Source organism: Bubalus bubalis, chromosome 11 (assembly GCF_019923935.1).
Source record: "Bubalus bubalis isolate 160015118507 breed Murrah chromosome 11, NDDB_SH_1, whole genome shotgun sequence".
In the NCBI taxonomy this organism is placed as follows: domain Eukaryota; kingdom Metazoa; phylum Chordata; class Mammalia; order Artiodactyla; family Bovidae; genus Bubalus; species Bubalus bubalis.
In genome coordinates, this window is record NC_059167.1 from 98632029 (window position 1) to 98651735 (window position 19707).

The 19707-nt window shown below is 36.4% G+C and overlaps 1 protein-coding gene across 1 annotated transcript in view; it reads left to right on the plus strand.

Annotated features, from left to right (window-relative positions):
* Positions 1 to 18229, plus strand: part of PGGT1B (protein geranylgeranyltransferase type I subunit beta) — a 54470-nt gene extending 36241 nt beyond the window's left edge. The window contains exons 6-9 of the mRNA XM_006047270.4: positions 2168 to 2213; positions 7032 to 7216; positions 12815 to 12923; positions 15945 to 18229. Coding sequence (XP_006047332.1) covers positions 2168 to 2213; positions 7032 to 7216; positions 12815 to 12923; positions 15945 to 16126 — 522 coding nt within the window. The 3' untranslated portion in view covers positions 16127 to 18229. The remainder of the gene's footprint in view (positions 1 to 2167; positions 2214 to 7031; positions 7217 to 12814; positions 12924 to 15944) is intronic.
* The last annotated feature ends 1478 nt before the right edge of the window (positions 18230 to 19707 follow it).

Here is a 19707-nt window from a genome sequence, read left to right on the forward strand (position 1 = left end):
CAGATTTTCCTATATGGAGATGTTTTCATCCTGATTGCCGTGTTTCCATCTCAGAGACTCAAGATTCCTTTGTGTAGATTTGTCTTTTTCTGTTTAGTCATTAGTGGATTTGTTTTTTCTTACAAGAATTCCTAGTTGAGTAAGAGTGCCATCTTTTCAGTGCAGAGAAACAAAGTATGATTTTTTAAATTTAGAGTGTGTTTTTGTTTGTGTAGCTAGCGATTGGAGAAGGCTAGTGAGTTCTATGATTTTCTGCTAGGAGAGAGTTCTTTTTTGTTTCCTGGGTTTTTAAAGTTTGCTCCTTAGAGTTTTCTTTTATTATCTGATCTTCAAAAGGCCCTTCCTTCTTCCTTTTTCTTCTTCTTCTCTCTTCACCAGACTTACGCCCTTTGAACACTGCCACCTTGACTTGCATGCCCTCCTCAGTCCCTTTCCTGTGGTCGGTGCTCAGTACAGGCATCCTCGCTTTGACTGGTCGCCCCAGACTATAATGATGGTTGTGCTGGCTGAAAGCATGCAAAGTGATCTTAATCACCAGTGGGAAAAACCACACTGGTTCTGTGACCTTTATAAATTTTTTGCCAGAACATTTAAAACTATTAATGTTACTGTCAGTTATAAATGTATAGAGAAATTTTAATGGTAAACCAATATTTGTTAGTACACTGTAATTTAAGAAGTTAGCAATGTTGAATAAGTTTAGAAAATTCATAAGGAGTAGTTTGAACAACATTCTTTGTCTTCTCATATAACTTACAATATGGAGCAGGCATCTTTTCTCTCTTGGTAAATGATTATACCCTTTTCTAAGTTTGTATCAACTTCCATCATTTTGTCCTTTACATTGTCATTGTTGTGAAATACCTGAGAATTCCTTTTATGTGAAGTTTTTGCCAACATCACTTGTCTAGAACATCTTCTTCCTTTTCATGATAGCCACTTTCTTCATTCATGTAGATATTTCGCCTTCACTTAATTTTTCTGACTTCATATCTAGTCTCAAACAACCATCACTATCATGATAACTATGTCTTCTATTACTCTGTTTGATCTCAATTTCACTTTCAGTGCTACTGCTTTTCATTTCTTTACTGCACTTTTATCTTTGGTGGCCAGGCTCTTCCTTGGTTTTGACTTTTTGCAAACATCACGTTGGTTATTCATTAAAATACAAAGAAACAGCACAACCACATACGTTGCTGTGCTGAATAACGTGCAGTGACCAGTTACAGACAGACTAGGACAAAGGTGGTGTGAATGTTCATAGCTCATGATACACATCTGCTATTTCTGTAGTCATTTGTGGACTGAGGACCTAGCAGCAAGTTTGCACTTTTTGCAGTTGCTCATAGTTACTATACTGTTATTACTGAAATGTGAGGCATGCTATGTTATTGGAATTAGTGTATATTGGAAGAGTGCAAAACAAGGATTTCCTATAATTTCACACTTAAGGAGGCCTTTCCTTTTAAGCCAGTAATTCCTCCTCTCTCTTCCTTACGATTTTTCATGAATTGCCCTTGCTCTCTGCAAAAGTGTGTCAGGAGTGTGAGATTTGATGTTTCTTTGTCTGTAGACAGATAATTTGAAGCTTCAGCATGTCTTCTAGCTTTGATAGAGTTTCAGTTCTATGTAGTTGTATTATTCTTTTTTTAAAAATATTTATTTATTTTTAATTGAAGGATAATTGCTTAGTTGTATTATTCTTATCCTGTTTTGATTTTGTGGGATATGTGGGGAAATTCAAATTTTAGGTAGGACACCATTATCCTCAGCTAACCAAAAGCCTCAAAACAGATTTGTTTTATATTTATAATGTTATATATATGAGTATGAAATCCTTACGTTTTCCTTAAAATCATACCTCTTGCAAGTGGGAGAGGAATAAAGGTTGAGGCTTTTTATTGGGTAAAGATTAAATATGTAAATGCCATCTTTGAACAGTCTATTCTCAGAATGTGCCTAGTGTATACATTTACTGATTCAGCTTGGTGAATAAGACAAGATCAGGTATTTGAAAATGCCTAGATGTATTTTATTGTGGGGAAAAAATACATATTTTGAAAGATAAAAGGGAGAGATAAAATTAGATCAAGAAGAAAAATTGCATCAAGACACCATATTTATTATTATTTCAGTATTAATGGAATATGTTTTTCTTTTTCAGTCCTATGACAATGGGTTGGCACAGGGAGCAGGACTTGAATCTCATGGTAAGGCATCTTAAATAAGTGGATGTGTGGTTTTTCTTGTCTTTAAATAACATCATGGTATCTTCAACATGTAGGACCTCAGAAGTTTGTCTCAACTCTTGATGCAGCCTGATTGTCTTCTTTCCTACTTCTCCCTGTTGACACTGTTGTGCCAACTTGAGCCTCTTCTAGGTCAGTAATCATTCAGAGATTATTCAGACCAGAATGTTCAACAGTATTTTCCTGTAATCTTTTCAACTGTTAGCTGCATGAAAGCATCTTGGGAGGATTTAAGAAATTGTTAGAAAAGAGCAAGTTCTTTTCCTTGGTGTAATACTAAAAAGCTTGATACAGAATAATGAACATGAATCAATGAATTTGTGAAAAAAAACATTTTTTTACCTTCTTTAATGTAATTGTACTAAGTCATAGTGATACAACGTTTTTGTGTATGGCATATGTTCACTACACACACTAATCCAAGTCTCTCACATTTTCCCTCAATTTTGGGAGAACCAGAAGAGTGAGCAGCAGTCTGTCAGCGTATCAATAGCCTGAACTCTTCACGTGGAAAATTTTCATGTAGAAGAAAATATACTTCCATGCTCCTTAAAAAAAGAGCTCAGATCAGGGAGGCTTTCTGAATGAACCCCGTATTTCCTCTTTCTCACAGCCATGTTTTTGTGCTCCCTTGGCGTGTCCATCCCTCTGCTAGCACGAGGGAGTGGACGGAACACATCTGTATTCAGGTGTCAGCCCTAACACTCGCTGTGCAGCTTAGGCTCCTCACTGAGTCCCTCAGAGGCGTTCTTTCTTTGTTAGAGATATGAGGGAAACTGGTTTGTAAACCACAGGACAGGTATGAAAGTTTTTTGAATGTAATGCTTGTGCTTCCCCTAGGGCTCGGCCTCTCGGGTCGCTCCTCCTCTCTCATGCCCTCACGCCCTCCTTCAGTGGTGTTTGTAGAGCGTGTGCCACTGAGGGGCATAGAGAACACTGGGATTTTCCTTTGAAGCCATCCTGTAATCAGGACATGTTAATTCTTGTGTGTGCCTGAGTCTGTATGAGACTGGGGTGGCAGTAGCAGCCGTGTCACTGGTCCTCAGCCCTTGGTAAGGAGGAACACGCTGACAGTCGCACAGAGAGGAACTCTGGCATCTGTAAAAACGTCTGAGGAGACGGGTCTGAGCCCTCTACTAAAGGATGTTAGTAGCACCCTGGCTGAGGAGATACTTAGCAGTGCAGGAGACTTGTGGAACAGACACCAGAAAACGGTATTACGCTCTCTGGAATGTGAAGCAGAGAGGGCTGCTCAAACCTGATACTCTCTGATGGAAAAAAAAAGCCTTGCTGAGTCACAGAAGTAGTGATTTTGAGTCCATTTGACTCAAGTAGGCTCTCACCCAACAAGACCATCATTGATGGACTGTGGTTCATGCCAAAAAGCTTACATATTCTTTTTACCTCTCTTTTTGGGTTGGTACGTTTCAGGACTAAAGCTGTAGAGGGGAGGGCTTCCTTCTCAGGGTGCCAAGGTACAGGATACGCTGCAGAAGGGTTATAGGCCTGCCAAGCTATTGCTCACTTGCTCCTTACTCACTCAGCTTTTGGGGCAGCCAAGACCTGGGTGTCTAGAGCTCCTCAGGGCACCACTGAGTGTCCTACAAATGTCAGATGTTTTAATGTTCTTGTGTGCTGTGAGGTTAGACAGGCTGAGAAGTACTGTTCTGGAAGGCTTTGGTATAGTCTCCCTTCCTTGTCTTATCCCTATCTACACTGGCAAGAGAGACCTCTTTCTAAAAACGAGCACTGCAGTTTGGGCACTCTATGAAGTCGTCGTGTTTGTTCTCCTTACTTTCCATCAGAGAGTATCAGATTTGAGCGGCACTCTCTCCTTCACATCCCAGAGAACGTAGTCTCATTTTCTGGTGTCTGTTCCCCAAGTCTCCTGCACTGCTCAGTATCTCCTCAGCCAGGGTGCCCACTAACATCCTTTACAATAGTGAGCTCAGACCCCATCTTCTCAGACATTCCTACAGGCGCCAGATTGCCTCTTTGTGCAGCTCCAAGTGTATTCCATTACTAAGCACTGGTGACCAGTGACACAGTTGCTGTTGCCACCCAGTCTTCACATCCTCCAGGTATTGGCTCAAATGATATTTTTGAATAAGCCCCCTATTTAAAATTGCAAACCAATGACAAACACAGATCATTTTTAAAATTGCAAACCAACCATATATACATATCCCATTCTCTATCTGGAAATCTTCTTCTTACTTGTATGTGCCTTAATATTCTTTTACTGCCTTCGATAAAGAAGGTCATTTATTTACATCACCTTCTTCAACTCAGGCATAATGAACAAAGGTTAGAATTTGGATCATTATTATGAGAAGCTGTTCTTAAATTGTAATTTAATATAATGATGGAATGTTCTCGAAATTTTTTGAAGCTTGTAGGAATCATTGACCTAATCCTATTAATATTTAGCCTTAAAAGCATATTGTAGTTGAGTTCTCGTGCCTGCTGTTTTAGTAATGTTTTTTAATATACTTACTGTCAGAATGTTACCTGTCTTTTGCTGTTTTTATGTCTGCCTCTTACACTCTTCTACCATGCTACTTTTAATCCAGGTTTTTAGAACTGGTTTTTTAGAATTGTTTAGATAGGAACCTCTTAGGAATAAATGTTGATAAGTGAGTTTTAGCTTAAAGCATAGACTTTGTAATAACTGTTTGGCTCTTCAGAGTCCAAGCTTACTTCAAAAGTTGTTATTTTCAAAATCGGGTTGTTTGGGCAAAGTAAAGAGTATTTTTATTTTGAATTGTTCTGGCTTGCTTTAAAAAATTCCAACAATTATTTTGGAGAGTAGCAATTAAATACCTCTTTATTTCTTGGTGTAGTTAGTTTTAAAAATTATGTACTTTTTGTTAAAGGCTTTATATTTAATGATGTGTAATACTTGAAGTCATGGGCAGCTTCTTAAAAGAGAAATTGAAACTAGTAGGTCATTGAAGGAGGAATAAGATTGATAGTTGCTGAATAGAAATTAAAAGGTTATGATATATTTGCTTTCCTTTTGTTTTAATACACTTGCTAACATAGATCTTCCTCTTTGTTTTTTCCATTGGGAAGAAAATCTGAAGACTAAATAGTTCTTACAGTGACTCTTTATTTATTTGTTTGTTTGTTTGTTTTTATTTTTTGACAGTGACCATTTTAGTGTGATAGCTGCCTTACATTTCCTAGAGCGAATGCTCACTTTTCCTTTGCCAGAGAATATAACCAAGATTTGTAACACCAAAAGGAGAATTGCAAAATGAGGCATATTAGGAACAATCTATTTAAAGAGCTAGAATCAATAAAAATCTATAGATGAAGTTGTAATAAATTGGAAATATGGAGTATTTTCAGATTGTTTGGAGTTGACAACAGATAGTGCCAATGGAAAGTGGTGGAATTTTTTTTGTTTGTTTTTTCCTATGTGGAAAAATACTGACTTTTCATTTCCTGAGGAAAGGAGTTACCTTTGTGACTGTATTGGTTCCTTTGATGCTGTAACATTTTAATGAACTTAGGGGTGTAAGACAATGCAAATTTGTTCTCATAGCTCCAGAGGCCAGAAGTCTGACCTGCATCTTACAGGGCTTCAAATCAAGATGTCAGCAGGGTGGGTTCTTTTTGGAGGTGCCAGGAGGTCTGTCCCTTGGCCTCTTTCACCTTCTGGGGACTGCTGACATTCTTTGGTTTGCCATCACATTGCTTGAGTCTCTGCTTCCATTGCCTCCTTTTTGATTGTAGTTTAGTCTCTCTCTGTCCCTCTCTTGCAGGGACACCTACGGTTGCATTTAGGGTGTCTCCCACCCAGGATAATCTCCCCATCTCAAATCCTTAACTTCCATCACATTTTCATAGTCCATTTTGCCATATAAGGAAACATGCCCGTGTTCCAGGGATTAGGACCTGGGTATCACTGGGCAGTGGTGGAAGGTGGGGTGGGGTGGGGCATTTTTCAGTCTAGCATAGTGAGCATTGATACGTATTGTGCATCTACTTCCAGATACAGTTTCCTTCTCCACCCCCGACACACACACACTCTTTCCCTTTCCTATTCCTTTAAGGAACTTTTCTTCCTTAAGATAATTTTTGCTGAAGAAAACCCACCTGCAGTGTGGGAGACCTGGGCTTGATCCCTGGGTTGGGAAGATCCCCTGGAGAAGGGAAAGGCTACCCACTCTGGTATTCAGCCTGGAGAATTTCATGGACTATATAGTCCATGGGGTTGCAGAGTTGAACACGACTGAGCGACTTTCACTTTTTCTTCCTTAAATTTCTGAAGCTGACTGCATATAAGCCTCTAGTTTATGTTATATGTAAAAATTAGTCTGTAGCTTAGGCAGATGGGACCTTAGTTATAAACAGTACACTGTCATTTTTAAGGGAATTAAAATCAGACTCAGGTGTTTAAGAGTGGTAGACAGGAAATAGTAGTCCTAGACTTTAGTTTCAGCTCTCCCATTAACCATAAAATTTTGAACTACTTTCTAAATCTTATGTTTTTCATTTAAAAAAATGATTCTTATACTTTTAAATTATTTTAAACTTTTTTCTGTTTCATCAAGTGCATATTGAAGACCTCAGTGCCTAGTGGTTATTTTAAATAGTGAGATTTAAGTAAATAAAATAGTAATATAAAAGTAAAATTATATTTCTTTTAATTTTACCTTTCTTTCACTGCGTTCTAGAATTACTTAACCATTTTTTTTTTTCTTTAATCATTTCATATTACTTCCCTAGACATCTAATAAGTTTAAAGTACTGTGTGGTTTTAATTAACAGGAGGATCAACTTTTTGTGGCATTGCATCACTGTGCCTGATGGGTAAACTAGAAGAAGTTTTTTCAGAAAAAGAATTGAACCGAATAAAAAGGTGGTGTATAATGAGACAACAGAATGGTTATCATGGAAGACCTAATAAGCCTGTTGACACCTGTTACTCTTTTTGGGTGGGAGCAACTCTAAAGGTAAGAGAAATAATAAAAATGAGAAACTTTTACTCTTTGTTAATAAAAACTGTGCTTAAAGGGTTTGGTCTTTTTAATGTTCATTAAATATTGTTAGGTTAAAGCCAAAAAGTTTTTCCTGTCGCTCTGGCAAAGCTGGTTTCTGTATGGTTTTTCCACAGAATTCAGTTACCTGTTCTACTACTTAAAAATTTTTATTCTTATAGAACTCTAGTGTCCAGAACCTATGTAGTGTTATAAAAAGCTTGTAACTGAAACTTGCCAGTAGTCCATCTAGATGGAAGATCTGTCTGAACATACCAGTAAAGGATTTATGGGAAAATACCTTAAAAGATAAACCACGGGTAATTCCTTTAAAAACCATTTAAAATTTCCTGGTTTTTATTCATTTATTTGTATAAGCCTTCTGAAATGTATTCATTAATATGATCATACATTTTCCCCATCTCTGCTACCTTTTGATTTGTGTAAATCCATAAGATTATTAGCCATTGAGTACCCACAAGTTTTCTATATCCTAAAATTGCAAGTATCACCTAGGCCTGATATTCTGGAATCTAACAAAAGTATATTCATCATCTATATAACATGTTAATTTTTTTATGCATGTGGTTGAAATAAATAAAGAAAATAGAATGTTTTTTCTATTCTCTTCACTTCTAGTACCATTTATCTGGTGCACCATTTAAATTTTTTTAATTATGGAAAATTTCAAACATAGTGAAAAGAGAAAATGCTGTATAATGAACACTTAATATGTTCAGTAGCCAATTTCAGCAGTTCTCATCTCAAAGCCAGCCTTCATTCATACAGCTACTCACTTTCCTCCTCACTGTATTATTTTAAAGCAATTCCTAGATAACCCCTTTTTACTTTATCTGGAAATTCTTCAGTACAATCATTAAACAAAGATAGCTTTTTAAAGAATCACATGAGATCAGATCAGTCGCTCAGTCATGTCCGACTCTTTGCGACCCCATGAATCGCAGCACGCCAGGCCTCCCTGTCCATCACCAACTCCCGGAGTTCACTCAGACTCACGTCCATCGAGTCAGTGATGCCATCCAGCCAGCTCATCCTCTGTCGTCCCCTTCTCCTGCCCCCAATCCCTCCCAGCATCAGAGTCTTTTCCAATGAGTCAACTCTTCGCATGAGGTGGCCAAAGTACTGGAGTTTCAGCTTTAGCATCATTCCTTCCAAAGAAATCCCAGGGCTGATCTCCTTCAGAATGGACTGGTTGGATCTCCTTGCAGTCCAAGGGACTCTCAAGAGTCTTCTCCAACACCACAGTTCAAAGGCATCAATTCTTCAGCGCTCAGCCCTCTTCACAGTCCAACTCTCACATCCATACATGACCACTGGAAAAACCATAGCCTTGACTAGACAGACCTTTGTTGGCAAAGTAATGTCTCTGCTTTTGAATATGCTATCTAGGTTGGTCATAACTTTCCTTCCAAGGAGTAAGCATCTTTTAGTTTCATGGCTGCAGTCACCATCTGTAGTGATTTAAAGAATGGCAATGTAATATTCTGTCTTCTAAAAATTCAGCCATAACTCCTTAATATCATTAAATATCAAGTCAGGATAATGTATATTTCCTATTGCGTCACATCAAGAGGAATATAATATAATCGGTCTCTGGTTGTCTCTGCTTTTTGATCTAAGGGCTCCAGAGTTGTCAAAGCTGATTTATCCATTATAAAGTTCCCCATCAACCTGTTTTTCTTCACCTTTTTTAACGGTGGTAAAATATATGTAATGTAATATTTATCAGTTTAACTATTTGTGAGTGTACGGATCAGTGTTGTGTAATCATTACCATTATCTATACCCCAAACACTTCCATCACCCTAAACATAAACTCTGCTCATTAAACAATAGCTCCCCTTTCTCCCACTCCTCCAGCCCCTGGTAACCTCTTTTCTGCTTTCTGTCTCTATGAATTTGCTTATTCTAGGTACATCATATAAGTAGAATTATGTAATATGTGTCCTGTGTCTGGCTTATATTTCTCAAGATCCATCAATATTGTCATATATATCACAATTTTATTCCTTTTTATGGTTGAGTAATATTCTACTGTAGGTATACCACATTATGTTTATCTGTTCATCTGCTGGTGGACACTTGGATTGGTTCCACCTTTTGGCTGTTGTGAATAAGGTGGTTATGAGCATTGGTATAAAATATCTGTTCAAGTCCCTGCTTTCATTTTTTCTAGGTAATTAGGAGTGAAATTGCTGGATTATATGGTAGTTGTGTGTTCAACCTTTTGAGGCACCAACAAACTGTTTTTCACAATGGCTGCACCATTTTACATTCCCCCTGGTGATGTATAAGGGCTCCAGTTTCTCCATAACTTCACCAATGCTTGTTTCTTCCATTTTTATAATAGCCATCCTGATGGGTATGGACATAAATTTTTTTTTAATTTTATTTTATTTTTAAACTTTACAAAATTGTATTCGTTTTGCCAAATATCAAAATGAATCCGCCGCAGGTATACATGTGTTCCCCATCCTGAACCCTCCTCCCTCCTCCCTCCCTGGACATGAATTTGAGCAAGTTCTGGGAGATGGTGAAGGGCAGGGGAGCCTGGCATGCTGCAGTCCATGGGGTCGCAAAGAGTCAGACACGACTGAGCGACTGAACTGAACTGAATAATGAGTGATATCAAGCATCTTTTGATGTGCTTATTGACCATCTGTATATCTTCTTTGGAGAAGTGTCTGATTTATCTATTTTTTCTTTTGTTGCCGGGGCTTTTGGTTGTTGTTCCATGAAATCATTGCCAAATCCAATATTATGAAGATTTTCCCCAGTGTTTTATTACAGCAGTTTTTAGTTTTAACTCTTAAGTTTAGGCCTTTGATCCACTTTGAGTTAATTTTTGTAATGGTGTAAATCAAGGACTTCAGCTTCATCTTTTTACATGTGGATATCCAGCTTTCCTAGTACTATTTATTGTAAAGACAGTTCTTTACTCATTAAGTGGTCTTGGCACCTTTGTTGAAAGTCATCTGATGTATAGTGAGAATTTATTTCTATGCTCTCCATTCTATTGCATTGGTCCTTACTATTTTAATTATTGTAGCATTGTAAGTTTCGTTATCAAGCAGTATGAGTCCTCAACATTTTCCTTTCTAAGGATTGTTTTTGCAGTTTCACACGAATTTTAGAATTGGCTTTCCCATTTCTTAGGAAAAAGGCTGTTCACATTTGTATGGAGGTCGCATTGAATCTACAGATTGCTTGGGTAGTGTTGACATCTTAACAGTGTCTTCCTATCCATGATGATGGGGTGCTTTTCCATTTATTTAGATCTTTAATCTCATTCACCAGTGTTTTATAGTATTTTGCATACAAAGCTTTTACCTCCTTGGATAAATGTATTCTCAAGTATTTAGTGGCTTCTTTTAGAAGCATTACAAGTAGAATTGCTTTCTTAGTTTCCTTTTGGATTGTTGGTTGCTGGTGTGTAAAAGCTTTATCATCTTCTTACAGAATGGTTTTAGCAGCTATCGAGGATCATTTCTTAAATCCATTATGTCATTGGGGGTTGTTAAATGGTGATATTCTATCATTCCCTGTAAATTTACTCACGAGTATCCTTTTGTAAAGAAGTTCACTTTAACTTAAGATGTGGTTGTACAGAGAAAGACAGATGATTATTTATTTTAATTTTAATAATGTTCATTCCATCCATTGAGTTGGTTCTCTAGCATCCTCTACAGTTTTCCAATAAAATAATTGGATTTTAGGGCTTTTTTCTTTTTTACCCTTTGAGTACCATTGTGAACCCATAGATTTTAATGTTGTATCTGTTTTAGTCCATTACATTGTTCTTGTTAATGCTCAGATTGTCCCATCTCTGACCAGTACAAGCCCCTTCAAGTTCGTTCTTGAGTCTCTTTGTATGATTTTGGTGGCTTTTGACAACTTTCTAGAGGCAGCTTTTAAAATTTTTAATTCTTATGGATAACTTTAAATAACTTTAAACATGCTGATTGCTTGACTTGACTCATTTAGACATTATCTTTGATTCCCAGTTGTGAAAAATGAAAATTTGGTCTCCCTTTTTTCCAGCAAATTGTTACTGGGTTTTTTGTTTTTTTTTTTTTTAAGTTCTGAACCTTTTCTCTTTCTCTTCCTTCTAAATCTGTCCGTTTACCTTTTTTGTATAACGTCAAGTTAGGTAACATTCGTATTTTGCTCAGTAACAATGATCAAATATTTTATGCTTTGCCTATAGGTTGATATACCGGTGGTGGATTCATTTTGATATTTGGCAAAACTAATACAATTATGTAAAGTTTAAAAATAAAATAAAATTTAAAAAATAATAATAATAAAATTTGAAAACTAATAATCACTTATTAGAATTGTGTAAATATTCTTTATTGCTTAACTAAGTACGATTATAGTTTCTTCTCTCTATATAATGACCCATGTGCCACTTGATACTAGAAAGCATTTCTAGTATCAGGAGTCTAAAGAGTCTCTGCTTATATTCTATTAATTAAATAAAAATGAATGAGTAAGTTTGCTTCTTATTAGTACCGTAACTTTCTGATTGGTCTTATTTTGCTTTTTGAGACATGATGCTGCTTTGTTGGTCTTTAATACTTTCTGTGGCTCTCTGACTAATACTATTAGCACACCTTCAGCTGCTTTGTGACACTTGAGCTTTCCACCATCCCCTGACCCTGTTCTCTTCATAATTTGATTTATCCTTTGTTTTTTCTATTTAATAGGATCTTGGGGAAAAGAGCAATACATGTCCTGAATCTTTAAGCTACTTAATCTTTTATGCTAAAATTGTATTTGTCTCACCTTTTATCTTTCTTAATTAAAGAGCTTTAATTTTTTACTATTCTCAAAATTGTCTTTAGCGTGTGGTTAATAATTTTTATTGTCCTTTTTTTTTGAAATATTTTTACTTATCATTACTATAGTTCATAGGAGAAGGCAGTGGCACCCCACTCCAGTACTCTTGCCTGGAAAATCCCATGGATGGAGGAGCCTGGTGGGCTACAGTCCATGGGGTCGCTAAGAGTCGGACACGACTGAGCGACTTCACTTTCACTTTTCTCTTTCATGCATTGGAGAAGGAAATGGCAACCCACTCCAGTGTTCTTGCCTGGAGAATCCCAGGGACGGGGGAGCCTGGTGGGCTGCTGTCTATGGGGTCGCACAGAGTCGGACACGACTGAAGCGACTTAGCAGCAGCAGCATAGTTCATAACTAACAGTTCAGAAATCTATTATAAGAGTTAGAATATGGGTAAATAAAATTGCCCTTGTAAAAATAACTGGTGAAGTTGAACACATTGGCAAGTTGTGTTTTGAATATGTTGCAGAGAAGTCATTTGGATCTGTTTCAAAAGAAAGAAATAGTGACTGGGTCACGAAAATGAGAGTAGATGATTTTTAAAAAGTTAATGTGGTTGATAATTTTAAATGTTCAAGTCCCTTAGGCTTGCTTCGAGAGCCTTAACTAGAGAAAAGCATTTTAAAATTATATATATCTGAAAATTGAGCCACAGGTTGATATGAAAGTTTTATGTCAGTAAATTTATATTTGTTACTGTCGTTTCAGCTTCTGAAAATTTTCCAGTATACTAACTTTGAGAAAAATAGAAATTACATCTTATCAACTCAAGATCGCCTCGTTGGGGGATTTGCCAAGTGGCCGGATAGTCATCCAGGTAGTTTATTTTTTGTGTAAATCCAGAGCAACCTTTGTTTTATTTATTGAATAGATCTTTAAGCGTTTGTCAGAAAGGGTATATGATAGAAAATATAGCCACAGTTATAAACTTACTTTAAGTAAGGTTTTTAAGAAGGTAAATTGTTTCAGTTTACAGTAGATTTAGGATATTCAGGGTGTAAAGGAAGGGTTTGATTATCAAGATACTGGTATAGTTTGCCTTTTTTCCCAAATATTTCACTTAGCAATGTATTATGTTATTGCAGACAATAAGACAGGTGGTCTGAATGGCCCCAGTTCAAAATAGAATAATTTGGTTCATCCAAAATCTTTAGGAGTATTAGCTGTCACTTGAGCTATGTATAGAATAAATTACTCTTAAATCCAAAAGAGAACTAATTCTTACTCTTTTCAGAAGTCATTCTCCAAGCTACTTCCCCCTCCCTCTTAGGTTTCACCTCCAGTAAAATGATCTATTTACAGCCTCCAAAATCTCAATTCAAGAGTTTGTTAAAAATAAGTCAGAACACTGACACTTTTGATAAGCAGAATGACAAAGTATTAGCTATAAATACATGAAACTAGATTCAAGAAATGATTGCTTTTACATTTCAATAATATCATGGTTTTTATTGTTAGCCTAGAACCTCTTTACCTCATCTCTTGTCATAGAACTGTTATGGTCAGAATATGTACCTGAATTGAAATACAAATAAAGGGCTCATGGAATCATATTTTTGTACCTGTAGAAAGCAGGAATATTTCCTTATATCCATATTTACTTGTTTTTTCATGCAAAATATGCTTCTTTAAAAAAAAAAAAAAGTGCAATGCTTTTTATTTCTAAGTGTTAGAAAGTGTTACTTGCTCAGTCACATCCAACTTTTTGTGACCCCATGGACTGTGTAGCCCACCAGGCTTCTCTGTCCATGGGATTTTCCAGGCAAGAATACTGGAGTGGGTTGCCATTTCCTACTTCAGGGGATCGTCTCAAGCCAGGGATCAAACCCATGTCTTGTGCATCTCCTGCATTGGCAGGTGGATTCTTTACTACTAGCGCCATCTGGGAATATTTAGAAATTTTGGCATCTGGAACCCATAGCTGTAAATATGTTTTAAAAGTCCCTCAAGAAAACAATTGTTTTGGTATCAATTCCATTGTTTTCAACCAGTACATGGTACTATTTTTAACAAATAATGAGAATAGGGAAATGACATTCTTGAAAAGCATTTCTTATGTAAACATATTGAGATACATTTTGATTTTTTACAATAGCTTTTTTAAAAGAAAATTCTTAGAGCTTTTTTGTAGAGAGGTCAATTGCTAAGTTTAATATTTGTGTAAATGCTTGGTTGTAATATTCTTTATAGAAATGTTGCAGTGTCTTCCGATTCTATACATTACAGAGCGTAGAAATCGTTGTATGATAAATTGAATTTATGTGGAAAAGATTTGTTTCCAGAGCAGTTATAAAAATTATTTTAATAGGATTTTTTAAAATTAGCTTATGCTTGGTTCTGATAAATCAGTCTATTGACAGATTTGACACAAAGAGATTTATATACATTAACAGGAAAAATTTATTAAAGGAATTAAGTTTTACTATGAAGAAAATGTATATTTCTACATCTAAAGTGCTCGAATACATCACCACCTACAGATGAGATTATTATTTATTTTTAAGGTTTGAAATGTTTAACTTCTACTTCATTAGCTTTTATAAAAAATCCTTTTGAGGAATAAAAATTTTACATTACCTGGAACGTGTAAGATCCTGTTTTACATTATTATGAGTGTATTTTCTGTTGCATTTTTTTCCTAGAAAAGTTTTCTCATTTCTAGACAATAAAATTTAATGTTGCTTTGTGCCTTTTGTAATTCAACATAACTGCAAGAAAAATAGAATAGGAAAAATCAAATTTTTTTTTTGGTGTGAAAATTAGAGGAAAGTGAGCTAGAAGAAGTCGTAAGCATTCTCTGAAAAAAACATAAAAGGGGATTAACATGGGCCTAACTGGTGAAATAACTTTTTCACAAATAACACTGAATAAGTAGAACTATCTGTCATTCCTGTTGCAAAAACTAAATGATATTTATGTAAGTCAACCTTTCTCTTTCATTCTTTTGATACACTTTGACTTGGTAAGATGTTTTGAACCTTAATAGCCCATGAAGCTATAAATAATGACCAACTCAAAAATAGAAAAATCTTTTGACTAGTACAAAATCTATTTTTTGTAAGTGTTCCCATAACGGCAGAACTGTGAGCACTTTCACGACTCCATATGAGGCTGCCATGCAGGCAGCAGCCATGTGATTGCAGTGTCATTTAATGGGAGAAGGTTACTGCCCCCGGAAGATGGGACCCTAGTGAGGCCAGCGCAGAGGCGTTCTGGTGTGAACAGCCACATTATTACAACCAAACAGAACGTCTGGGTTTGTTTTTACTTTCAGGTTGGATATTTTTAGAGTGACTGACATTACTTCAAATAGGAAAATTAAATATAGTACAGCATTCCAGAATGAGTTATTTTGCTCAGGCTTCTTTCATTTAACACAGAGTTGGCATTGTGTGGTTTAGGAGTTGTCAGGGTTAAAACTTAGCAGGGAATGCAGTGCTACTTAGATTCTGAGGTTTGTTTATTTTCATTTTTAAGAAGAAAATTTCCTTTTATGATAGAAACATCTTTGTTTCCATATTCTGTTGTCAGCAAAAGAGAAAACCCATTAAAGTGAGGAGTCTTTGCTAGTACTTTTCCTGTTTATTCTTCAATCACAGAAGATGTTGGTGGACTCACTTCTTAAGCTAGGAACTGTTTTCCTTGTTAGTGATATTTTCTTGAATATCATCTGATTTTGATCATCTAGTTTTTAAAAATTTGAGGTTTGAGAAAGCAAATATTTCAAAACTAGTATTTTTCTAAATGTATTTTTAATGGAGGGATGAGCTGATAAGTAGCTAAATATTTTGTACAAATAATAATGCCTGTTGTGATGAAAAAAATGTCTTATTTTCAGATGCTTTGCATGCATACTTTGGAATTTGTGGCCTGTCACTAATGGAGGAAAGCGGCATTTGTAAGGTTCATCCAGCCCTGAACGTAAGCACACGGACTTCTGAGCGCCTTCGAGATCTCCATCAGAGCTGGGAAACCAAGGACTCTAAACAGTGCTCAGAGAATGTGCACATCTCCACATGACTAACTTTAGCCGGGGGGCCCGGGGAGGATTTGTAGCCTAACTGTAGCTCAAGGTTAAAAGCCATGGATAACCACGTGTGCTCTTTTTTTAAGAGGTAGTCTTACAATCGAATCTTGTGCCGATGTCACTTTGGGATATGGTCTTGAGCCAGTAACCTTTGTACTAGGTTTCAAGAAAATCTTTGTTGAAGTTTGAACCACAGTGGACTTCATCGTGGTTCTTAAATGTTTATACTGTATTTCTAAGTTCTTTGAGGCAAATTAACTGTATGTATGTAGGTTATCTTTAAAAAAAAAAAACTTGATACAGAATTGTATCATATTATCAAATGGACACGAATCTTCAAAAGAAGTTCACATAGCAGTGGTAGTCTTCGGGTGAGCACTTAGTGATCATTTAAAAAGCCTGACTGCTTATGGTGGAACATTGCTTTAATGAATTAAGTATCTGGGGTTATTCTTTGAAAACAGATGATCCCATAATTTTTTAAAAAAGAATGATTTATTTTGTCTTATTTTTAAGTAAAATGTGCCAATTAAACTTTTGTGGCCTATATAAATGAAATTAACTTCATAGCAAGAATGAATAGGCTTAACTAATACAGTAATTTCCTAAAGGGAGATTGTTATAAAAAGACTATTATGTAACTGAGGAGAAAGTAATTTAACTGTATGTGATTGTGAATGGGCAAGTTTTGTGCTGTGTGGGTCATCTATTTTAGATGTTGTTGGGGTAAATAACAGTTATGTTTGCTTTTAATCTCGAATCATTAGTCATTTTTTTTTTTCCTCCTTTCTCCAGGGAAAGCCCTCTTACCTAGAGGGAAAAACATTTAGTGGTTTTGTTTCTTTTTCTGAGATAAATTTTAAACTGTATTTTTATAACTGAGTTATTTTTAGCCATTTGGTTTTGTTGTTGTTGCTCCCAGTGTTTTAGCTTTTCTGATTTCAAACTGATGATTTTCTAATTTTTTGAAGTTAAATAAGTAAACATTTAAGTGAAAAAAAATAACACCTCTCAATTAAATTTAATGGTATAGCTCCATACACAGTCATTCATATTTTTGTAATATTTTCAGCTAAGTGCGAAGGTAATGTATCCCTTAGAGGTTAAGGACTGGGGTTTGCTTTTCATTGTTCTGTTTTCTTCATTTTGTGACCTACCTGAATTGTAAAGGAGTGGTGTAAAAACTTCCCTTTATTAGTAATCAGTTGAATCACACCCATCACCGTTTGCTCAGTGACAGAGTTACGAGAGTAGTTCTGAAACAGAGAAGGAAAACACTTCACCTGAGGGACTAGGTTTAAGTTAAAATCTTGGTGAAAATAAATGTTGGATTTTTAGGTTTACAAGTATCAGGATAAAAACTAAATTACTGGTATCACTGTTTAGGTAATGTAATATCTAAATTTTTATTTTTTAGTGGTGAAAAAAAGTACCCTTAAATAATGATCCCAGGGAAAACCTAGTATATACATGACAAAATGATTCCTTTATTATTTGCATGCTTAGTTTAAACCTCAATTTGCCAAAGTTAACTCTTTTTTTTTAAAAGAAATAAAATCAGAGAACTGATGGTGGGGAAAAAAATAAACCTAACAACAGGTGTCATCCTCCCGTGAATTATTCCAGTTTGCACTGGTTTAAATCCTGACAAATTAAGATACCTGCATCTCAAACTAAGACATTTCTTAGACATCAGGAGTTAAAATGACATATATGTAATAGCTTTAGAACTATATGAAAAGCCCCCAATGTTTTTTATTCTGAATTGCCATTAGTGGTTGAAAGTGTAAAAAAGTTAGTATCTGTATTCGTATGATGTAGAATTCCAAGGTCAAAAGTATTTCATAAAACTGCTAAATATTTTCTAACTCCTTGTGTAATTTAATAGCATAAGATTACATATGTCAGTGCGATTCTAATTAGCATGCTCTTGAGAGGCATTCTTAAGAAACTGTTGGCCAGTGAATGTTCAATTCCACAACAGCATATTGACCAAAAAAACCACCAGGCCATTGTGAATTGTGGAGAAGCTATTCTGAACTTTTTCTAAATAGTTACTTACAGGAAAGTATGAATAAAATAAATTATAAGCACTGTTTCATATGTATACTTGATCTTTAGCAGTGGTAATAGAACGAGAAGGGGGATTATGAAGTCGCAATCTGTTCCCTATGCTCTTTCCCCACCTCCAGTATGGTATTTTTTTAAACTGTGGTAGGAGAACCCTTGTTTTGGACATCTGCACGAAAACAAGGTTGATCAGGTCGTTACAACACGATTCAACCTATTTATCATCTACAAGTGCTTTTAGACTTGACCTATGTGTACATTTTAATTAGATCTTTTAAATAATCATTTATAAATATTTAAACTCAAATAGAAATTTTTTCCAGCGGGGTACATCGTTTGAAACTGTGGTTTGTTGGGTCTGATAATATTTCAGTGTCATTATCGTAAAGAGGTGCTCTGGAGTCGGATGACTGGGGTTTAAGTCCCACACCTGCCAGTTCACCAGTGTCATGCTGGACCCTAACTTCCCCTTTGATAAAGTGAGGTGAGGGGATCTAACAAGGTTTTCTGAAGGTCAGATGCATGCATTGCTAAGTCGCTTCAGTCATGTCCGACTCTGTGACCCTCCTGGACTGTAGCCTGCCAGGCTCCTCTGTCCAGGGGATTCTCCAGGCAAGAATACTGGAGTGGGTTGCCATTTCCTTCTCCAGAAGGTCAGATGAGATAATACATATTAAGTACTTAGCATACTACCTGAATACAGTAAACTCCTAATTATAATTTCTGTTATAACCATCTTCAAATTGTTTTTAAAACCTCTCTTTTCTATAATAGAGATCCCACAGAATTTAAACTCTAGAAAGATCATGGTAGCAGTGTAGCTTCTGAGTCTCCCATTCGACCCTAGAGGAACTAGGATTACCACAGACCCCATTCTACAAAACCAGCTGACAGGGTGTCCCCGTGAACCTCAACATACAGTGTGGGGCAACCCACTGACCAGCGTAGTTTCAGCATGTGTGTGGGAGGAAGTGAAAGGCAGGCAGCTGGTTTCTGTTAGCCTTGAGAACAGAGCTATCACACTGCCCACAGTTTTCTCACTAGAACGTGCAGCGGGCCAGTCTGAGAGCACAAGCTGGAACTGGAAGGGGTCGTACAGGTCCCCACGTGCACGTAAGTGTTAGATCAGTATAGTGTGGTCTAATCGTTGTGCGGGAGCAGCCTGGGCCCTGTCCTGTTTGCACCTTAAACCTAATGAGACAAAGCCCTGCTCAAGTTAGAATCCAAAGTGGCCCAGATAGGTACCACAGGACCAAGAGAAAAGAGAGGCCAGATATATAGAAAGAAACGTCAGCATACATAGACACGATACATGGACATAGGTGATCACTTTGTGAAAGTGAAACAGGAGCTTACAGGGCCAGAGAACAAAGAAAAGGCGTCCTAGGGCACCGCTCCCCCGTAAGAGTACAGGAAAACTCCCTTTGCCAAAAACAACCTGAGAAGGATTACTGTCAAGTCCTATTCAAAACTGTCTTAAGGAACAGAAGGAGAGCCCAGCGTC